Raw genomic sequence first — 24,700 nt, 5'->3', positions numbered from 1 at the left:
GTTCCTAGAAACTAAATTAATAAAAATGTGGGAATCATCAACGCCCAATGCTGAATTAGAATTGCCAGCAATGACGTCATCGCAGTACAGCGCAGCGCATAGCATTCCAGATAGCAGTAGATTGCTTCCAGACGTAAATGGGAGCAGACGGCTCACTCGTCTTCAAGAGTTGGAGAAGACAGACGGTCTTCGTTTAATTTTTCGCCTTTAGCTGTGATGAGTCTAGATGATCATACTATTTAAAGCTACGCACGAATGTTTGTGTAAAAGGACTGTCTGTGATTGTGCATCATTATATGAATCCGGCATACTGTTAACTTCATCTTTACTTAATTTATCTCAGTTATTTTTATTTCTTATTATTAAAATAAAGGTATGTACAATGCCAAGATCCGTGCTCTCATGCTCTGATTTAAAAGAGAACCTCACACAACGTGGCGACCAAGCGTGCGGCCTCGAACTCGAAAGTGTGCGAGTGACATTATGAACTGTGTTCTGAACTGCGAACTGACTGAGTGAACTATTCTTACAAGTTATTCGGTTTATTGGATTACTCGTATAAAGTGTGTGGATTACCCCAATTGACGACGATAATCTGTCGGGTGAGTACAAAACTTTCTTTCCAATATGAAGCTAGTAGAAATTCCAGAATTGGAAGCAGCTTTAAAGAAAAGTTCTGAAATCAAAAGTTTGCATAAGCTTATTTTTAATACTGATGGAGATCGAAATAACCGGAAAAGATTACGTGAATTTTCTGGCTTTATATTTAAACCAGGTTCTGAAGAATTTAATAAGATAATAGATACAATGCAGTATAGTTTTACTTTGAATGAGTTAATTAAAGTTTGCAATGTACTATGCATAAATTCAGAAGGTTTGAAATCGGAAGTAGTAACCCGAATTGTCTCTTTCCTATGTGATTTATCTGTATTATTTGAAAATATTTTGCATGAAGAAAATAGTGATATTGAAGATGAAACTATTTATAAAATTTCTGAAGTAATGCTTGATGATAATCAAAGAGACAATCCTGGTTTTAATCAGTCTCAAGTAAAAAACAGTATGCAGCTTCCAATTCAAGATAATTTTAAACCTCATCTTAGTTTTTCGGATATTGAAAGTATTGTTAATCTCTTTTCTGGTAATGCATATAAAAATGTTAATAAATGGATTGATGAATTTGAAGATATTATAAATTCTTTGAAATTTAGTGATTTGCATAAATTAGTTTTTATTAAAAGAGCATTAAAAGGTAAAGCGAAACTATTTATTCAGAGTGAACCTAAGGTTAATGACTGGTGTAAGTTAAAAAAGCTTTTGAAATCTGAATATGGTAAAGCTTTTAATTCTGTTGAATTGCATGAAATGTTATGTAAACGTAAATTAATGCCTAATGAATCTTTAGATGAGTATTTTTTGAAAATGAAAGAAATGTGTTCGCGAGGTAACATTGAAGATGCTTCATTAATTAAATATGTTATAGATGGTATTCCCGATTCGGTGGTGATTAAAACTATACTATATGGTTGCGAAACAAAGGCTTAAAATTTATGATAAAATGAGATCGGACAATGATAAGTTTAAAAATCCGAAACCGAAAGTAGACACTCAAGTTAAAGATAGAAGTAAGCTTGCGTCATCAAACCGAAATCAATCTAATGTTAATAAGGTCAAATGTTTTAATTGCCAGGAATTTGGCATCTATCAAAGCATTGTGTAAACAAATCAAAGGATATAAAATGTGTTAAATGTAAAATTTTTGGGCATAAATCAAATGACTGTCCAGAGCGGAACCCCGAGACACAACAAGCAGCTTTATTACAACGAATTTCCGACAAGGATAGAATTATGAAGACTGTAGAAATAAATAATCATTTAGTTGATAGTCTAGTTGACACTGGTTCAGATGTAACGATATGCAGCGTAGAGTTACACAAGCAGATTGGTTCTCCTAATTTAAATTGTAGCGATATCACATTAAACGGAATTGAATCAAAGCAAACGTACCCCATCAGCTTTTTCATTTCTGATATTTCAATTGATAGTTTTTTACTTCGTACGAAAATTTATGTTGTTAAGTCATCATGTAATCAAATTGTATTAAGTTTGTATGCATTGAATCAGTTTAACTTCTCTTTTACCGAGAATGGCCTTCAAATAATTTCTCATCGGAATAAAAGTAATGTAAACTTGATAACTGCTGAGTCATCTCGAAATTCTAACGTTCGTTGCGTTATGGGAAATTTGAATATTGCTGTGTCATTGAAGAATGTTTATGATCTTTCTCAATCGTCTGGCGTTTCTGTTAATGTAAACAAAAACCCCGAAAGCGGAAGTAGATCGACGTTTAATTACCTTTCACATCTGGTGAATGCTATTTCTGTCAACGAGATCGATTTATCGCATATTTCAAATATAGAACATAAAGAAAGACTGTGTAATTTAATTAATTCATACCAGCCTCGGAAAAATAGACAATCTGACTTCAAGATGCAAATAAATTTATGTGATGAAATTCCTGTCTGTCAAAATAGAAGATACATGTCTTTCGCGGAACAAAAAATTGTTGACGATCAAATTAAGGAATGGCTGAAAGAAAAAATCATAAAACCTAGCAACTCTAACTACGCAGCTCTTATTGTTTTGTGTAACAAGCGTGATAATTCCAAACGATTATGCATCGACTATCGGAAATTAAATAAGAAGATTATTAAAGAGAAATTTCCACTGCCTTTAATCCCGGAAGTACTTCATCGTTTAGAACAGTCAAAGGTCTTCACGACACTAGATTTGAAAAATGGCTTTTTCCATGTAGACATAGATGAAAATTGCACTAAATATACCGCTTTTGTAACACATAATGATATCTACGAATTTCTTAAAGCTTCTTTTGGTTTATGTATTAGTCCAAATGTTTTTCCAAGGTATATTTATTCAGTATTTCGTGACTTGCTAAATGAAGGTGTACTAATTATTTATATGGATGATATAGTCATACCGGCTAATGATGAAGCTGAATGTTTAGACAAATTAGAAAGAGAATTCAAAAGTGCTTCGGAATATGGATTACAAATAAATTTCAAAAAGTGCCAATTCTTAAAGCGTAAAATTGAATTTATGGGACATGTAATTGAAAACGGAACTATTCGACCATCACCTTCCAAAACTGTTGCTGTTCGAAACTTTCCACAACCAAGTAACTGTAAACAACTACAAAGCTTTTTAGGACTAACGGGATATTTTCGCAAATTCATTCCTCAGTATGCTAAAATAGCTAAACCTCTTAGCGACTTGCTTAGAAAAGGTATTGGGTTTAAGTTCGATTCTGAACAACTGGAAGCTTTTTGCAGATTAAAAGAAATTCTCTCTCAAGCACCTGTTCTACACATATTTAGATAAGGATATCCATTAGAACTTCATACTGATGCTAGTAGTCAAGGCTTTGGTGCGGTATTACTCCAATTGTCTGATGATGGTAATTATCACCCAATCCAGTATATGTGTAAGAAGACTTCACCGCAGAAAGAGAAACTCTGTAGTTACGAATTAGAAGCCCTTGCAGTAATAGAAGCTCTGAAGAAGTTTAGAAACTATTTGTTAGGGAGTAAATTCAAAATTGTAACTGATTGTAGTGCTTTTCAGAAAAAATTAGATAAGAAAGAATTAACTCCTAAAATTGCAAGATGGGCAATGTTTATTGAAGAATTCGATTACGAAATTGTACATCGTCCAGGAAGCCAAATGAAACATGCTGATGCTTTAAGTAGAAACGCTCTAATTTTAACATCATACACATCCGATGTAACTGAGAAGATTCAGTTAGCACAACAACAGAATGAAGATGCACATGTGAAACTGATAAAGAATTTAGTTGAGAAGGAAGAAGAAAATGGATTCTTCTTGAGAAATGATATTTTGTACAAATTTGAAAATGGTAAAGATCTGCTAGAAGTGCCAGAATCCCTTACAGACTGAAATAATACAGAAGGTACATAAAAAAAGGTCACTTTGCTGTAGATAAAATCGTGAATGCTGTAGAGCAAGAATTCTATATTCCCAGACTGAAATGCAAAGTTGAAATAGTAATTGCTAACTGTATAGAATGTATACTGTACAACAAGAAGCAAGGAAAAGCAGAAGGATTTCTTCATTCTGTACCGAAAGAAAACGTTCCCTTGAGTACATATCATATCGACTTTTTTGGACCTCTTCCATCAACGAACAAGAGATACCAACACATTCTAACTGTTGTCGACGATTTTACGAAATTTACTTGGTTCTATCCAGTGAAATCACCAACTACGCAAGAAGTTATTTCAAAATTGAAGCAACAACAGACTGCATTTGGAAATCCAGCCAGAATCATTTCAGATCGAGGTAGTGCCTTTACATCGAAAGAATTTTCAGCGTATTGTACTGAAGAAGGCATAGAACAGGTCAAAATTACTACCGGTATTCCAAGAGGTAACAGACAGATTGAACGAATCCATAGAATTTTGATTCCTGTTTTGTCAAAATTATCACATGAGGATTCAACGAAATGGTTTAAGTATGTTCCAGATGTTCAGAGGATAATCAACAGCACAACTACGAGAATAACGAAATATTCACCGTTTGAGCTTCTCATAGGCACGAAAATGAAGAATAAAGAAGATCTGAGAATTAGTGAGATATTGAATGAAGAATATTTAAAGCAATTGATGCAAGAATGTGATGAAATGAGAGAAGATGCGAAAAACAACATTTTGAAGATACAAGAAGAGAATCGTAAACAATTCAACAAAAAATGTAAGAAACCGAAACTGTACAAGATTGGCGATTTGGTAGCCATTCAGAGAACTCAATATGGGACTGGTTTGAAACTACGACCAAAGTTTCATGGACCATATAAAATCATAGCTGTTAGACCAAATGACAGATATGAAGTCGAAAAAGTAGGATGCCATGAAGGACCGAATTTGACATTTACTGCGGCTGACCATATGAAGCCATGGTCAAATTGATTAATGTTGTATCAGCTCAAAACCTAAGGACCTGATACTCTTTTTCTTTTCCTTTTTTTTTTATTTCTCTTTGCAGGTACATGATAGTGATGTCCACTCAACAGACATCGAGGACGATGCCTCTTCAGGCTGGCCGAAGCTGTGGGAATCATCAACGCCCAATGCTGAATTAGAATTGCCAGCATGACGATATCGCAGTACAGCGCAGCGCGAAGCATTCCAGACAGCAGTAGATCGCTTCCAGACGTAGATGTGAGCAGACGGCTCACTCGTCTTCAAGAGTTGGAGAAGACAGACGGTCTTCGTTTAATTTTTCGCCTTTAGCTGTGATGACTCTAGATGATCATACTATTTAAAGCTACGCACGAATGTTTGTGTAAAAGGACTGTCTGTGATTGTGCATCATTATATGAATCCGGCATACTGTTAACTTCATCTTTACTTAATTTATCTCAATTATTTTTATTTCTTATTATTAAAATAAAGGTATGTACAATGCCAAGATCCGTGCTCTCATTCTCTGATTTAAAAGAGAATCCCACAAAAATTAGTGAAAATCTGTATAATTTGCAAGTAACATAAGAAGCATATTTACATATGTTAATTTAAAATGATTTTCTATTGTATAATTCTTTAGTTATGGAAATAGTCCTATGAGACCATGGATATGGGCATATATCATGAATTTTTGTAATTCATTTTCAAAACAACAAACATAGAAATAACACATGACCTATGTAAATACCCTGTATTCAGTAATTGCATACTAAATATCCCATACGCTTCAACAATTTGTTTTAAATTAAGCAAAAAGAAAAAAGAAAAGAAAAGGGGAAAAAAAATAAAGAAAAAAGAATGACATAAAAATTAGGTGACATGATCCTGATCTTCAATGGGGTCTTTAAGATACAAAAAAATATCTCAATTAGAAAAGAAGAAGAAGAGATGAAAAAATTCATTAAACTAGAAAAGTAAAAGTGTTTTATTAAAAAGTGCATTATTTATTGTTATTATTATTTTATTTAAGGTGTTAAAGCTTCACTTATTAGATACAAAGTATTTGTTTATGCACAAACTCTTTTACTTCATTGAATAGTTTTCCCATTCATTGAGTTTTATGATTTATATTTTTGATGTATATTTTTTTACGTCTTCTTCCAAGAAATATTGGCTGAATTTTATTAAATTATCTTACTGCAATTTAATGAAAATATTTTCCATCAGCATTTAACAATTCTTTTAAAAAGATTGCCTTTTTTTCGTAAGGACCAAATGGTAAAAGTTATGAAATTAAAATATAATGAGCTTTTCTTTTTTACCCTTTACCTCTCAAAAACTATTCTGAAAAGCCTGTTTTCGAAAAGTATTTACTCTTCAAGTGCAATTATTGGTAAATATTATTACTTCCAATCTAAAATTTGGAAGTTAATTTCATTAAAAAAAACGCTGGTAACATCCCAATCCATCTTTTCTGTGGTGTTAATTTCAATAAAATATACGGGATGCATTTCGAGATTCAAAGTATTTAGTGCAAAGAGGTTAAAGGGAAAATGAGAAAGTGTCTTTGAAATTAATCAAATTTCAATTATCAAAGTGAATGTCCCGCAAAGCTTAATTTTTGTCAATAAATAAAGAAATACACACTGTCCACATCATAAATATTTCTCAGTTTTCTAGAACTTTCTGAATCATTAACATATATTACTGTTAACTAACGAAATGCATTAATTGTAAAGAAGATAAATATTTCGTGCTCAGCTAAAATGCCTGTTTCTTCTTCAGAATTCTGTCTTGGAGATTTCTCAAGAGAAAGTAAAATTCCTAATTTTATAAAACATTTTGTCATTTTTTCAATTATTGTGAAATTATGCAAAATATACGTAAAATAAGTACAAAATAGCGATCTCCAAACTTCAGCGAATATCAGGGAACATCGAAAAATTTTAGAATTCACCATAAAATTTTAAAAATGCAATAAAATTTAAAAATATGTTGCTATTTTTAATTTTTAAAATGGCCAGGCATTTTCAACTTAATGCATGCGTATGAAACTCAATAATTCAATAACAATCGAATAATTAGTCGTCTCATCACCAAGAATGTTGTCCAGGCTGCGCCACAGTAACCGCACTTATTACACATGTGAGAAAGGGGAAATACTGTAGTAGTTTTGGAAGAAACTCTTTGGAGAATGAAGGAATATTCCTAAAGAATGATCATAGGTTTCGTTCTCTCTTCCCCTACCATCAAACTTGTACAGAGAATTTTTATCTATGGATTGTTTTATATTCCCCCATGAGCCCAGACACTATACATTTGCAAATATTTAGGCTTTCTCTGGAACTAGAACCCTGACGCAGAATAAGGCTGCCACCATTGCTAAGTACAATATCGAGCAGAGCACCTAAAGAACGTTTGTAATTTTTTTAAATGCAATCTGATTCCGAAACGAATGTTTCAAATAGAGATCTCACATCAAGTTTTGCGACTTTTGGAGATTTCGTGGCAAATTTGGCGACAAAAAATTGGTTCCAAAACAGTTATCATCTTGGCGATATCTCGCCAAATTAGCGAGATAGCCATTTATTCAACGTTGATTAGACTTGCCTCTGTATTCTTACTTTTATAGAAGTTTACATTATGTGAAATATTACATTATGTTTTATAGAAGGGTGTCTTAATTTTTATAATGTGTATTTCATCATGATATGCGACACATTGCAATAACGTAATGTTTAGTCCTTAACTTCATTGTGCCAGTGGACAAATCAGATGCGACTGGAAATTTCAAATATTCGGAATCAATCTCATTAGCAATGGGAACGCCATTTTGCTGTCACTAACATACAATTTTTATAGATTTAAAAACCTAACAAATATGCAATTGCAAGCAGAATTGTATTCATAACTTCATTAGAAAGCTACTTAAAATATACTTTATATTAAAACGCTCCTTGAATATCATAACTTTCAAAATGAAGTAAATTTAAAATCATGTTATTTTTGACGTTGTAATGAGATAAAGTCTCGCCTTTCTTTGCAGGTGAAAAATGAGACAAGCTCTTTTCACAACTCCTCCTTGTTTAAAGATATAAGCCGAGGTAAGCATTCAAAGATTAAACAAAAAATATTTAAATTCCTCCTTATTTAAATATAAAACACGCTTTCTTCTCCCATGTGAACATTATCTCATAACCGTGTAATGGTTATTTAAAGGCACGTGTTTCTCTTATTACTTCATATGGAAAATATTCCTTTTCCATTTTACTATATTAGAGTTTATTTGTTTCAAATTTAGGTAATAAAGGATGTCTGAAGCCTGGGTTTAAAATAAAGTAATATATTTTTCATTAAACCTGTCATACAGCCGAGGATATTCCTTTCAAAACTAACGACGGTATCTCTTAAAAAGGTATGGTGAAAAAAGTATGGTTCTTCGGATAATAAATTCTTCAGATACTCCTTAGTGAGCCATTTTAGTTGTTTCAGTAGTGGAACATCAAGGAATAACACAGTTATTAAAACTGATAGCTACAAATAAGGTATATTTCAACGAGAAAATATCTTAATCAGGAAATTCTTAATTATATTTCTATAAAGAGAAAAAATGAAAAACGATTTTTCAATCAGTCTCTTTTCTTGGCTAGAGGCTTTTTGAATTTACATTTAATTAATGCACAGCAAACCCGTGTTCGTGAGGAGAAAATTGAAACGCGAGCTGCAAGTAAAAATTGAGTCTCAGTGCCAAATTGAAATATGATAAACCTTTAATATTAAAATGATGAAAAAGTAATTAGTGGTTGAAATTTTGAGATTTAAATTTAGTGTTTAAATCTATTGGCAGCCACTCAACCGAGATAGTGGTTGGAGACCCTGACTGACGTAGGGAAGGGCCCGAGTTTGAATCCAGGAGAAGGCAAGGATGTTTGTAAACGCATAGAATTTGTGCTGCCATGGAGCATTCTAAACATGAGGAGATGCTGAAAGTCCTCTCGAGAGGTTGCTGGTAAGGGAAAAGGGGTGGGAAATCCCCCGGGGTTCTTTGTCTCAAAAATGGGGGTGGAACTGAGCTGAAGTTTGGTGCCATTAATATGGTGCTCAGGTTCTTGCCAACGACAGGCGCATTTTACTCCTTGCCACGATCAATGCCGTGGGCATGTGCTGACCATTATCAGATAAATGAGATTGGTAACAGCAACAGCAACAACAGATCCATTGGCAAAGCTTTTGTCGCAAAACCCCTCTAGAATATAAAACAATGAGAATGGTCTGGATGCGGCTGAACATAAATATATTTGTCCCTGTGCCTGCTTTATATTGTCAAGCATATTTTCTAATGAAATGTGATATGGAATTTTCTCCCTTCTTTCCACAAGCCTTCGTGGTGTAATTAAAAGCCCACTGAACGTATATTTGATAGGTCCAGGGTTCGAATACAGGCGAGGGCACTGCACGTTTTTCACCTCTCCTGCTTCAAGAAAATGCCAATTACTCTACATTTTTACGGAAAGAGGATTAGACGTTTCTGTCGCTGTATGAGAGAATGCTTAGTGTGAAAGACATTTATGCCAGAAAATAAATTATTTGTGTTAAATTGAACTTCACAGGCAGGTGAGGCAAGTATACGAGAGTTTGTTATACGCAGAAAGAGATACTCTAGAATGATTTAACTTTTTTAATATATTTAATTTATTAAAAATATACGTTTGATTCCTCGTTCTGTCTGCACTGGACATTGAAATTCAAAAAGTATTCTTGTGGGTATTCTAATTCTACAGGTTTCATTATTTCCTCTTTTCCAACAGTTTATCTCAAGAAACGGATCTATTTGTTCAACACTTAACTCGTCGTTAATTTGCTTTCAATTTATCGACTGATATGTTTGCATAGTCATTCATATCAAGTGATGATCCGTCATTCGATGTCAAAATGTGATTCATTATTGCAGAAAATTTTCAAGCTAACACATTTGATTTATTACTCAAACAGAGGCAATCTATTATGTAACAAGGTGTACGTGACGTTTATGAGGGCAGTGGAAATCAGGCAGGAAAATTCGTTGAGTATATACTTCCTGTAAATGAAATTAAAATTTATACAAATTCCAAAATAGTCATTCCTGGGAAAGTTACTTGCGGTTAATCTGCAATCGATATGCAACATGTTTACATAATTCCGTCTCTTCTTTTCCATAAACTCATCTGAAATTCTAAAGTCATATTTCGTAGCGCATATTTTGGCTTATAAATCCTTTGAGATTTATACAAGCTCAAATAAATGCCAACAGTTCGAGAAAGTTTTAAAGTTATTTCTCAGAATTCATGATTATAAAAGTCTCTCAAAGTGAAATTTTTACCAAATCCTTTAAAACAGAATCCGGTGAAGCAGTATTAAATAAATCACAGGATATTCGAGTTACCCAGTTTTTTCATCTCACTTCATATTTTGTTAGTTTTAATAGTTATACTTTAACACAACTCACGGTTTACGTGTGGCAGAAAAGTACAGTGTTTTTTTTTTACTTATTAATTAAAATATTGTTCTAAAATTCACATAATGTGTAACATTTCTGATTTAAGCTTTCAATAACTTTTTTGGTTTGTAAAGAAACGTTACTTAAAATGCTTAACAAACAAATGCATAAATATTTTATAGTCCTGATGTTATTTTTTGAATCAAATTACTGTGTTTGTATGAAGATGACTATTTCATTCAATTTATTAATTTGTTAGGTTCTTTAAATTGCTTAACCAATTATTATGAGTTATGGCCTTATTTAACTTCTTCCTTCTATATCCTTCACCGAAATGAAAATTAGTTGGTCTACAATTTTGGCATGAGAAAGTGAATGTTTAGAAAAGAGCTTCTGGGAGATTCGTCGTGCTGTTACTTAATATCTCCAGCTGCCAAAGTTGTATATCGGCTTTAGCGTCTTGCTAGCTGATGTTCAAAAGTATACGCCGCTAAAATATATGAGATAGCCCGAAAGAAGGCCAAAACGCCGGAGACAGCCTGTCATTCTATCGACTACGGTCACCAAAAGCGGTCGAGATTGCGATGTTGTTTTATCCCTCCCCCTAAGATATGGAGTAGCAGGTGAAGTTTCTTCAAATGCATTGTGCAGTTTTATTGTAGGCAGCTTGTCCTAAAAGGCTAATGGAAGCTTCTTTGTAAGGAAGAAGAAAGGTTGTCATTAGAAATCTTCATACCTTTTTGTGCGTTAATCGACGGGGAGGGAGAAAAACGGACTAGACGGGTAATGGACGGGAACGGGCGTTTGGGTATTTTAAACGTACTGGTAACTGAAGGCTTCGGTTTTCCAAGTGTTAAGTAGACTATTTTATGTGTAGTCTCCGGCTACGTTATCTACATTTAAAATAAACTTTATTTTATGTTGATTTAAATACCCACGAGTCTCAGAAGTTCATTTGTCGCGCAAGTAGTGTATTCTGTTCCTTTAAGACTGAAGTGGAAAAGAAGGTTATTGCAACATTTCTTTCAACTTTATACTTTGTTTCTGACTAAGCGATAACTTGCTTTAAGTCTAGTAGTGTCTACAGGACATTCACACAAGCCTTCTAAATACAGCAGAACCCTGCAAAGGATGTAGCATTTTACTTTCATTTTGTTTTACATTTATTTAGATTTATTTATGATATAAAATCTATTTTAATTTCTCTTTGTCATTTATTCAGGTATTTTTACAGCAACTTATAGATAAAAAATACAGTCCACCCCAAACTAAACTTACATTAGAAAATTGAAATACATAGTAGTTATTTAAACTCTTTAGCCCTTCTATACTAAGCTTCTTAAATCAGAGTACTTCTTGAGTCAGAATTAAGCATTCTTTTGTCTTTCAGTGCGAAAAATTCTTAAATGTCAGAAATTCTCTCTCCCTATCCTAAATCAAAACTTTTCAATCAAAACTTTGCTATCAAAACTTTTCAATCAATAATTTATCAGAACTTAATATATAGACCACCATTATAAGATTTCCTGCGTTAAACACTCCCTGTTTCAACAAAGCTTAATGAAAGAAGATCATGAAAATCACTTCATTCAGAACATTTCGTCTACTTATCGTTTATTTATGTTTTGATAGACCATACTTTCTATTAATTAATATAGAAGTAAGCGGGAAATGTGTTCATGCTTACATCAATGATAATTTGCTTACCAATAGTAGTCAGCACTGTGGTGGCGAAATAAAAAGCTCCGGCGAACTTCCACTGTATTCCAGCCTTGTGTGGTACTCCCTTGATAATGACCGTAGACCAGATGCGATAGTCCTCTGTACTGATGTTATACTTTTGGATGAGCAAGCCTTCGACGTGGTGTAAAGTGTTCCTCTGGACCTGTTCGTTTTCGGATTCAAGTGCGTCGAAAATGGCTGCTCCGATAAGAAGGTATGTGAACGTACATACTATGAGAGATAAGGTACGAACGTTTTGTCTCTTCATTCCTCTCGAGGTCTTCCCTCAAGCATGGATTACATAGTGATTAGTAACTCCCCGTGCATCACGCTGAGTTTGTATTCATTACATCCTTCTAAGGAAACAAAGGAAGCTCGAGTTCCAGTGCCTCATTATAAATTAACGTTCACTGAGTAAAAGCGGAGTCTTATGCATCTTTAGTACAATGGTATCACATGCAGTCCAGTCAGGAGGATATAACTTCATTCACATTGAACTGGAATTAGTACGGATGTAAATTTTCTTAAAGCAAATGCAAAGGAATGTTTCTCACATCATAAAAAATGATGTTTGCCTCATAGCTAAAGAGATACTCTATTTGGTTCCCTTATAGTGATCAGACTGAAAAATCTACAGTTTCATTTCGTTTTGCTCCTGAAAACTTAATTGCGGTTTAGCAATATATCATTCTTTCGTTTTACAAATTAAGCATAAATTAAATATCTTTGTAGCTACTATGAATCTGCACATGTTGAGCCCACGTGATTTAATATTTGTGTATATTCGCATTTACTTACGTTATAAAAATAGGTAGTCATATACATGTTTAAAGGAAATGCCTTTATTCGCCAAGATAAAATGCATTACTTGGTACTGATATGCATTTTTTATGAATTTTATAATTATTTCATTGAAACAGGTTGCTAATGTGATAATAAATCTTCAACTAAATCTCTCTTGCAAATCCTAGTTCTAGCCATCTCGTTAAAACAAATTATCAAATGCATCCAAGTGTTAGATTCCAATTTGAAGAAGCATTTAGACTCATTTAAAATATGACTATACATATACAAACTTAAGAAAAATAATATTATTAAAATTTTTGCAACTAATTCTACATTTGATAGCTAGTACATGGTTTTTTTTTCTTTATGTTAAAAGTAATTTTAGCTTACAATGCTAAAATATTTATATCTTTTTAAATTTTGTTTTATAAAGAGAGAAATGTTTATAAAATATACTATTGCTTCTAAAACGGCACTGGGTAATTTCTAGAGAAATTTCCGAATAAATTCGTTGTTAATCAGTATGGTCATAGTCACTTCCATAGCACTGAAATTCGAAATTCCTGAAAGAAAACAAAAAAATAAATTATTAATTCAAAACAAATATGAAATTAAATAAGAAATAAAGATTTTTAAAAGCATTTGTATAGTGCTATAAAAACATTTTTAACAGCATACGGTTATACAATATAGGAAACTGACATATTACATGAATGTTAAAGCTTGTTCTTTCTGATTAAATCATTTAATTTCAAAACGCATCTACAGCAATGACTGTAATTCAAGAAATCTGATGCGGACACCACATAAATCCCTTCTATGGCGTATTAAATTATACACATTTTTGTTGCATTTCATTTAAACTTATTTCCTAGAATTTCATTAAACATATATTTGCCATTCCATAAATTAAGTTACCACTTCGCGTCAAATCAAGAATACATAAAAGCTAAAAACATTTTCATTAATTCAAAAATTGTAAAATACAGAAAAACATAAAACACCAAAGGCAGTTAGAACAATTAAAAAATTTTCATAATTGAAATTAGAGTTTATACTCAAAAACAAGCAATTCGGCCAGTGGACAAGAAGGCAAATTTTTTGGTGCACAAAAACTGAATTTCTGGTCGCAATCTGCAAAAAGACACTGAAGGTGCAAGAACCTATTCCACTCAATAACCTATTCCACTAAGAATTTCACATGTAAACAAATGGGGGGTTTCGTTAGGTTTAGTAGCACTTAAAACATTTTTAATTTGTTGATAATTCTACAAATATTGCATGCAAATTAACTAAACGCATAAAACCCTTAATCCGAATATAAGAACAACATAACTGTATCACTTTTAAAGCTGAAAATGTAAAATTTACTAGTACATAAGAATAAAACCTGAGCTCACATAGGCGGGTAACAAAGTAGGTGTTCATACTATATATATGTAAATAAATAATTTATCAAGCAAAGCAGTAAAAACAATTTTGGTCAAGAAAACATCTTGCGCAATATGCTGCAAAATTAGTAAAAAATAAAAATAAAAATTGTAGAAAGCTCGCCTAAAAGTTACCAAGAGCTGCCGCTCCAAAAGGTTAAAGACGTTTTCAAAAATCAATACACATGAAAAGCAAATCATTAGACATGTAAACATAAATACAATAAAATTAAATAACAGAAAAAGTTAAAAAGTAAGCGGAAAATGGTAAATTAGCCCAATTCGATATCCAAGCAGGCTTTTCAAGGGAAATTTCATTGTTTGAACGTCGAATCAAGCTAACCCCATTACGCGTTTCGCCGAAACAGACAATTGAAACTTTTACGCTAAAAAATTTTTTTGACAAAGTGTCTTGGAAATTTTAAATAAATATTTTAAAATTTTAAATAAATATTTATATACATTTGATGCGGCTGATTGCAACCGAAAAGGGAGGTACATAACATGTTATGGCAGTCCCATATACAAAATTTCATCGTTGTACAACTACCCGTTCTTGAGTTATGCTAGATACATACATACGTACGTACAGACATCAAGGAAAAATCTCTTCTGAATCCATTTTACAATCTCTTTTTTTTTTCCCCCTCAAAAACATTCTTTTAATCCGTTCGTACATACAGATGCCACAAAAATCATCATTCAAATGGCCTCAAGAGCTGTTGAAATGGATATTTTCTTTGAAATTTGATACCCGAAATTTCTCGTAATTACAATACATCCTTTACTTTGCACAAGGAAGTAAAAATGCGTAAAGCGTTATGCAATATTTATCATCAATTCAAGGCATTGTAAAAAATTTAAATACTTAAAAATATGGAATGTAAACAGGTATCTGTGGAAAAATGCTATAAAAAGAAATGGTTTGCATTTATATATAAAAAATAAATAATTATAATAATTCTGAAGCATTTTCAAAATTCAGCAAAAAGTTTAGAAATAATATTAACAGCATAAGAACAGTGCTATTTTCTAAATAATTTTGTTTTGTCAATCTCATTTTCTAACGATTTCACTCCTATAAAAATTTTCTTAAATCTGTGTGAAGCTGTTTTTTTTTATGAAAATGATATTTCTTTTTTTATCTTAAATTTCACAGAGAAGATTAAAATCTAAGATTGAAAAGAACACTTAAAGAAATGGAGCCAGAAATGAAAATACGAGAGTGAAGAAATATTTCATGAAATACGAATATGAAACCAGTATGAACATAAAAAGAAGGCTGTTTTTAAAAATCTTGAAATAAATTTTCTTACTCTCGAGAAAGAATTTGTTTAGAATTTAGTTCGCTTTATCATAGTGACGGCATTTCTTCTACGATCGCAATGCGGATGATTTCTTCAAAAGCAATTTTCCTTTCCTTTTTCCTTTTCACAATCTGATAGAACTTAGTTTCAATATATATGTTTTGAATCGGGAATAAACGGCGAAACTTCAAATATATATCTTAATTTACTTTGAAACATATGAACTGCCAAACTCTCAATATATTAAAACATTTGCCTCATAATAAATACTTTAACAATAAAGATTTTTGTTTGTGTGTTTAGAAATAGCTTCAAATAAAATAGTGTTATAAAACCGTAGAGACATTAGGTATTTTTTGGAAGCAGAAGGTATGAAAAATGAGCATCGCCCTCGCCGATAATCGAACCACGCACCCCTGGAAGACGCTCCCAGCGTGCTGACCACTACACAACGAAGGCGGGAGAAATACCTTATATACTCTCTCTTTTAAAGGGCGACTGGGGATTAGAGGACTCAGTCGCCAAATTCTGGGGGATGGAGAATCATCATCCACCAGCCTTTTAGTTCGGGGCGCCACTGTAGAGACATTGTATTTTTTGGGGGGGAAGCAGAAATCATAAAATTCAACGCCCTGGCAGGGAATCGAACCACGGACATCTGGAATACGCGCCCAGCATGTTGTCCAATACACTACGAAGGTAATGTAAGAAGGTGGGAGAAATACCTTATAAGACATTTAACATATATTTTATTTTGTAAATTAAATATTTAATAAAATGTGAAATTGTTATATTTTTATTTCTACATATCCTTCAATCAATATAATTTCAGAAAATTTCTCTTTAGACTTTAAAGTGAATTTTAGATACAATGTTTTCAAAAACATTTGTAGAAGATTAATTATATTTCTATTACATGACTTATCAGTAGAGTCGAAAAAATTGCATTTGTTTCAGTCAAATCTAACTTGGTGATGAATGGGGTCACTAACTATAAACCAATTCCAGATAGTTTGATTCCAATGAAGCAATACTGCAAATATACTGTAAGAACATTATGACTTAAGATCAGAAGCTTCAATTATTAGAAGACGCAGCCTGAAAATTACTGATTGATTGTATGTTAAAACACGCAGTAATACTAGTTCTCTTAAGTACCACTAACTAGCTCAAAGGAGCGTTAACACAGAAGAGCTATAAGTGTCGAAACGGCATTTTGCGTTGAATCACTTAAAAGCGATGTATCCCTTTTCAAATTGTAGCAAGCAAGTAATAATGCCCTGTATTGTGTTTAAAGAAACTAATTACGGAAGAATGGGCATGAAGTTATGTATGTTTCTCGCACTGTGAAAAAACAACGGTACTTAGAGTCATCTAATTTTTAATGACATACTCCGCTACTCGAACATGGTGATCGGAATTTGAAATATATTTTATTGTCTATTTCAAATTTTGCAAAACATTAACGAATTTTTGATTAAAAAATTTAACGATTTCAAAGCGTAGAGAATAAAATATTTTTATCTCCAGCGAGCGAGACTGCCTATCAGAAATTCTAAAGATATGCTGTTTTTAAATATTTTTAACCTAAATGCTCTCGAAATGCATATGTGTATGTAAATAAATAAAAAAAAGAACGCCTTTTTGGGCGTAAAATAAAATCTGAAGTCTTTCGGATTTTATTTTTTTAACTTTTATTTTATTTCCGCTATTACTTTAATCATCACTCTCGTTACCGCTTGACTTGAAAGATGCTTTTTTTAGCTTTATCTCAGGATCTTTATTACGTGAAGTGCTCACATGGCACCATTTGAAAGATAATGTCAGAGATCGCAAGGAGGTGATATGCATAATTCAAGCTTCTCTTAAGTACAACGGTATTTCATGTGAAACCTTTCAATATATAATACAGATGGAAAAAACACATGTGCTTATATTGCAGTCAAAACATTAGATTAAATAAAAACAAAAAGCAAGAAAGATTACAACCACAATCGGCAAACAAAGTGAGCACATTAACGCTATCTGCCATAATGTCATTTCAAAATGGCCATTAAATTCTGAATATGATATATTCTAATTTGGTCGAATAATATTTACATTACTTTAAAATTTGCGTAAGCAATCACAGATATTTATGATACATATGGAAAATAAATATTTACCTTATATTCATCTTGCGCCATACCAAATTTTGCAGATTATACATTAAAATAAGTGAAGAATTTATTTAAATACAAATGTCAAGTAACGCAGAAGATTGATCCAAAATTACTGTTATCTTTATTTTAAAGTATTTTCCATAAAGGTCATTTTTCACTTTTTCATTGAAAACTATCTGGCCAGTACATAAATTTAGTATTTAATCAAAAATTTTCAGTTTGGCCTCTATCGTGCTACATGATTTACGGTTGATATGATTGATTCACGGTTTGATCAAAGAATTCCTCGTCTTCTTTTTCATCCTTGTTGCCTGTTTTACTCCTTTTACAGCGAGGTCACCCGAACCACCCGTGCATTCAGACATCGACAGATCATCTAAACGCCTGCGTTCATTTTCTCCTTGGTGCTTTCCCCCTTCACGTTAGTACGTGTCTCATTGGTTTTGAGAGTTGTTAAATGATATTGCAATCACTCTTTTGAACCTACTAAAGTAGCTCTCGTATTTGAATGCAATTTGTTTAGCGTCAACGTTTAGCTGTTGATGCTCGCAGTAGCAATCTTGTCCTAAAAGAGAATACACACCATGGGGAACACTGCACAAAGAACCTTAAGGGAATAATCACTTCACTTAAGTAGGTAGTTGTTAACGTTGTAGCATTCTACTTGGCAGGGGAAAAGAAATCCATTACAAAAGAAATTCTCATACACGGGCGTTTCAGATGCTTGAGAGGGACAGATTTTGACCTCTACCGATGCGAAAGTGTTAAACTCTATCTGTGCATTTTGGCATTAATAAAGTTTTTATTACATTTAATGTTATATCTATTAATACTTAAAAGGCGCTTTTGATGCCTTTCTTATGGCACTATTTTGCATCTGTGAAATTCGGAAAAGAAGAAAAACATGCGTGCTCTCAAAATAAAATGTGATGTTAATTCATGTGCTCAAAATATCTACACTAGAAGCAGAAATTTCTACTGTGATGCTAAAACTGAAGGAAGCTCTAGCTTCATCCACAGCAGGAGCTGAAGGGTTTGAATGAATATAACTAGCATAAACTTAACTCAGTGGCCCAACAACCCTAGTGGGCCACGTCCTGCAGTGCCCCGAAATCTGCTTTCTTGACCTTGGACCCGGAATGCATAAAAGTATGCCCTGGGTATGTTGTCAGCTTGTCTCAGGACACCCGGTGTTTAGTCCCCAAGCGAACTTGATACTCATTTTATCGACACACTCAAGGGACGAAAGACTGAGTCAACCTTGCCCAGCTCGTAGATCGAACCCCGGACCTGTGGTGCAGCTGCGCGACGCGTTAGCCACTTCGCTATTGGGCGATCATAACTAACACACCGTAATAAAAATATTTTGTTATTAACTTTTCATAGCAGCAAATGTTGAATTTACATAAAGCATCATAAGTAATAATCTGTCTCGGACAAACTTTATTTGCAATTTGCGGAATTTTAGTTTGGATATCATCCATACATTTAATTGAATATTTTCTACTGATTATGAAATAACAGTAATAATAACTTTCCAGCATTTTTACACTATAAATAAGCTAATTTATTACTGTTACAGATGCTAATTTGCAATCCTAATTAAATGAGATAATAATTCCTATTCCCTTATTATTACAAATGAAAATGGCTGAATTTTAGTCTTCTAAAATACATATTTATTATGAGAGCAATGAATGCTCAGAACTCAAAAATATTTTAGATAATTTAGTATGAAAGCAACAACATGTTGAGAATAGTAAGTGTTTGTTGCAAAAATGTCAAGAAAGAGTGCATGCCTCTATTTATAAACTAGATTCATGCCGTTTGATGCAATATTTCCGCAAGCACCTCTTGAAAACATGTTATTGAGCATATAGTTATACCCATGAAATTAAATTTAGTTTTAAATTTCATAAAGTACATATTATCACAAAGATATGTGTAGACATGTTTATATATAATTCACCATTATATGATTTTAACATAACAGCAGAAATTAAAAACGCATGTAAAAAGGGAGTGGCTTATGGGCACAATTAATTTTAAAAAACTCAAGCTGCTTTTCAAGTCCACTATAGCGGAAATGCCAGATTCTCTGCGGGCCTATTACATGAGAAGAACGCAGCTGAAGAGGCAGAATTTTTAAAAAAAATAAAAAAATAGTTATTATTAAATTAAACATATTTTAATCAAATTTTAGATTTCTCTTACAAAATATTTTTTAAAACATACGTAAATAACCATAATATCATAAAGGGAAATAATTCAAATTTATATTCATTATCTAACTGAAATCGTAAGCATTTCCTTGGTTATGCTTTATAATTCAAATATTTTGAAAACGAATCATTAAATTCTTAAACTAACATTCCTTTAATACAATTCTTTCTAACATCTTTAATTTAATGATTAAATAGCTTACTTTAATTTAAAATAAAAGTAAACATATTATGAAAACGTTCTAAGTTTTTAGAGAAAATTAACCGGGGCAAAACTTAAGAATAAAAAAACAACAATCAGTTTCATTTTCTTATTTATAAAAAATGTTTCTTCGATGCATAAATAAAAATTGTGTATGTTTGTATGTAAATACTTTTAAGCTGCTTTATTTCTTACTAAAGTTTGACACTTGATAGTGCTTCTATTCTGATAAAATTTGTAGCCTTGGAGAGAAATTACAATAAATTTTCCTTATCACGGACATGGTCATCGCGGACCTAATCATGATCATCTGTCAATAGAGTTCTTTCCTTAATAATTTTCAACTGTGGGAAAAAAAAAAGCTATTCATGTATAAATGTATTCACAAACAAAGTGATTTTTCGTAGAGCAACAAGTTGTAGCTGAGGTAAAGGATCCTTGCACGATGTAAAGGAAGTATTGCAATCACGCAAAATACCGGGTTTCATATTTCCACGAAAATACGCATTTTGACCACTATCGAATGCAATTTAACGATGTTCTTGCGTGAAATCTGTATGTAAAGGCGGAATAAAGGCATCTTTTTCAAAAAAAAAAAAAAAAAAAAAAAAAAGAATTACAAAACTGATTTAAAAAGGATTTTAGAAGAAATGTTTTCGTGGCATCTGTACGTACTTACGTACGTACGTATGTATGTAAACTCAGAAACGAGTAGTCTCAGAAAGTTGAAATTTTGTATATAGGACTGTTATAAAGTGTAGTTATGCATCTCCCTTTTTGGTTGAAATCGGCCGCACAAAAAGCATATATGCATATATATATATATATACCTACTCTGTTACTCGGATTGGTGAGCTCAGTTTTTTTATTCTTATATACAGTGAAATATGTTTAACGCGAAAACGCTTAAGACGAAATATCGGTTAAAACGAAATAATAGAATGTTCCCGACATACTACTATATATTTTCATGCATTTTGTTTCTTTTAACAAGAAACGAAAATTGTTTAATATAAAAATATTTTCCCTTCTGGGAATGAACAAAATGCGGAAAACACCAGCTTCGAGATTTAACAGAGGTGTGTAATGAAAGAGAAATGGATTCACCTTTTCTTAGAAAGCAGGCTAATTTGGCTTTGAAATAACCTCGGAATAGCCTTTGACATGAGCCAATTTTGCTTATCTAAGCTACTCTCTACAAACGCCACACAAAAAATATCTCATTTCTCATCAGTTGGCTTTGAAATTCAGTCACGAGTACACCCTAGCGTATGTAAAAGTCAGTGAGTTTGGTTCGCGCTAAAAGAAATGGAGAAGACGGATATTGAAACTGAGCCGATACTTAATGGAATGTTTGAGAAATTTTCTGTATTATTGGACTGTCCTACTGTATAATCAGAAGCATTCGTTGCAGTAGATGATGATAATGTGTGTACACCCAATTATGGCAGATAAATGTGTCTGCTAATTATGGCAGACAAAGATATTTGGAGTTCGTCCAAAGCTCAAAAAATGTCATTGATGCAGATTCCGACGACGAAAATGAAATGAATAATGCAGCTCCTGTTCTCACTTCATTCGAAATGAGGAACTTCGTGAAAAGTATACGCAGTTATTTAGACGCACATTCTAGTAGTGAAATGAATAACAAAATGGGCAACATCGAACAATTTGTTGACGATTTGATTCTAAAAATGACAATGCAAAGAAAAATATCAGATTATTTTCTAAAACCTCAATAAATGTTTAGGTTTTCAAAAAACTTGATAATTTTGTAGTAAATTAATTCTTGTGGAGGTTTTTGTTTCATTGATTTTTTATTAAATACATGCATATGCACATATCTATGTAAATAAAATGTAATCTAATAAACTTATCTTTTTTGAATATATATTTTTTGGGACAATAACCTTTAACTCGAAATTCCTTTAACACGAAAAAGTATTTCAGTCCCCTCAGTTTCGTGTTAAACGAATTTCACTGTACTGGAAAATTCTCCATTTTTCGCTTTAAAAATGATGATTGAATTATGTTGTTATTATCTTCTGGTTAAGGTTTTTATGCCTTTAGTTACTCTGCATGCACTAGTTCTAGAATTATCAACAACTTAAAAGTCGTTTAAGTGCAGGTTAAGTCTTTTTTTTCCATAGCAGCCATATTTGTTTACATTTGAAACTTGGCAGAATAGTGAATTAAGTCTTTCTGCACCTTCAGTGTCTTTCTGCCGAGTGGGACCAAAACGAAAATGAGTTTTGTGCACCGAAAAATCTGCCTTCTTGCCTGCTGGCTGCTTTTTGCATAGAAACTGTAACTTGAATTGTAAAAATCGTTTTTTTAATTGTTTTGATTGTATTTGGTGTTTTACGTTTTTCTATATCTTTAAATTTTTAATGAAGATATTTTGAGTTTTTATGTATTTTTGCCTTGTATGTTTGCCTTGCGAGGTGAAAACTGAAATTAATTGAGTGAGAAATATATCTCTACGGAAATTCGAGTAAATACGTTTAAATGAAAGGCAAGAAAAATGCATATAATTTCATATTCCATACAAGGAATTCATGTGGTGAACAACACATCAGCTTTTTTATTTATTGACACAATTGTCAGTAATTCCAAGTTGAATACATCATGAAGAAGAATTTTAATTTAACCGTGAATTCCTGGTTCCCTAGCAATACCTTTTCTCTTGGTGATTCAAATGTAGCATAGGTGACTGCAAAATGCTGAACTTTTAATGTTGCAATCCATACACATTGATTCGATACGTATTCAATGATCAGCATTCAGTTTCACTGAATAGTACATTTACAGAATTTAATTAATCTTGCTTGTTTTGATGAATGGATATTTAAAATGAAGCATCACTTACTCTGATGAATAATACTTTTAGCTAAGACATTAAATTAATTGCTATGAAGTGCAATAAGAATAATTTAAAATAATATTCCTCATCCTTAGCTGCAATACAATGCTCAAAATCTATTCTTACTTAAATGGCTTAATTAAGGAATGAATTGATCATCTTGACAAAGCATTAGACATTTAAGCTAATAACAAGAACATGCAATTAAAGGATGTTGTTATTTCCATAATTTCTTTAAGCATAAAACAAATTAATGATCTACCCGCTTTTATATGTTTTAAGATTTGTTTAAATCTGTCGCATTCATTAAAAGTTTGTAATTCTTCTAATAAATGGGAAGGATTTTAAAATAAGGACAAAAATATTTTTTTTACATACCTTAACCTCACAAATTAAGAATTTCTAGAAAAAGGGATTTTTCCCCCGCTATTTGCTTATTGTTTTAATATTCCATAAAAAAATATTTATCTTGCCACCAAGAGGAGCAAAAATAAATAAATAAAATAAAATCTGAAAGCTTTCATATTTTATATCGCGCCCAAATGGGTCTCTTCTTTTCTTTTTAAATTCATAGACACATACATTTTTCGAGAGTATTGGAGTAACGCCAATTTGGGCTAAAAATATTTAAAAATAGCATAGATTTGGAATATACGATAGATAGTCTTGCGGGCTGGTGATAAAAATGTTTTACTGCCTGCATTGTTACCGCTGCTCGGTATGAAATTTTGAGTTTTTAATCAAAAATTCAGTGAAGTTTTACAAAATATAAAATAGTAAATTCCGAATTCGGGCTTCCAGGTGCTCATGTTCGGGTGGAGGAATACGTTACTCAAATTTCTATGACATTAGGCACCGTTTCTTTTTTTAACATTGCTATACCATTGGCAGAAACATACATACCTTCATACAGATTTCCTCATTATTTAGTTTCTTTAAATATAATACAGACGATAATATTTTGTGGCAACAATTTGAAAAGTGATGCATCGCATTTGAGTGATTAACCACAAAATGCCGTTTAGAAACTAACAGCCCTTCTGGGCTAACCCCCCTTTGGAATATAAAAACGCCAAAAGGAACTTATTTGCTTAATTATCATAAATAGTTGCGATCAAGCCTGGAAGTTACTATTTTGATGTTAATTGCTCTGTTGGTTTTATAATTGCAGAATAAAGAAATACGAAACTGTAGAAATAAAAAAAAATCGGATTTTAAAATTTCCCCCCACCACCACCACCATTCGACACCCTAAAGTACTGCTTCTTTTTACACTGTATGCCTCTACAATACTATCAGCAAATTCAATGCGAAACGGTAATTTTAAATTCAAAGTCTTTTGTTTTAGGACAACAAAAGTTTACAAATATAGAGATGGTCATCGATTCACCTATATTAGACAGATTTTATGACCATTTCTGTAAAAGTGGATTTTAACAACGAATCTTCCTCAAAAATTTTTTAAATGTCAAAGAGAGAATCTGAATTTGCAGTTTTATTAATTTAGCAAATCTGCGCATTCCCAAAATT

The 24,700-nt window shown here is 32.3% G+C and overlaps 1 protein-coding gene across 1 annotated transcript in view; it reads right to left on the bottom strand.

The window, feature by feature from the left end:
- Nucleotides 1-24,700, bottom strand: part of LOC118186274 (two pore potassium channel protein sup-9-like) — a 304,485-nt gene that overhangs the window by 218,665 nt on the left and 61,120 nt on the right. The window contains exon 2 of the mRNA XM_085823322.1: nucleotides 12,184-13,547. Within this exon, the coding sequence (XP_085679448.1) occupies nucleotides 12,184-12,466 (283 nt within the window). The 5' untranslated portion in view covers nucleotides 12,467-13,547. The remainder of the gene's footprint in view (nucleotides 1-12,183; nucleotides 13,548-24,700) is intronic.

Source organism: Stegodyphus dumicola, chromosome 9 (assembly GCF_044657685.1).
Source record: "Stegodyphus dumicola isolate Sdum_Otavi_A_Nest chromosome 9, ASM4465768v1".
NCBI lineage: Eukaryota > Metazoa > Arthropoda > Arachnida > Araneae > Eresidae > Stegodyphus > Stegodyphus dumicola.
Note: the sequence above shows the minus strand (reverse complement) of the source record. Positions and strands in the feature narration are given on the sequence as shown.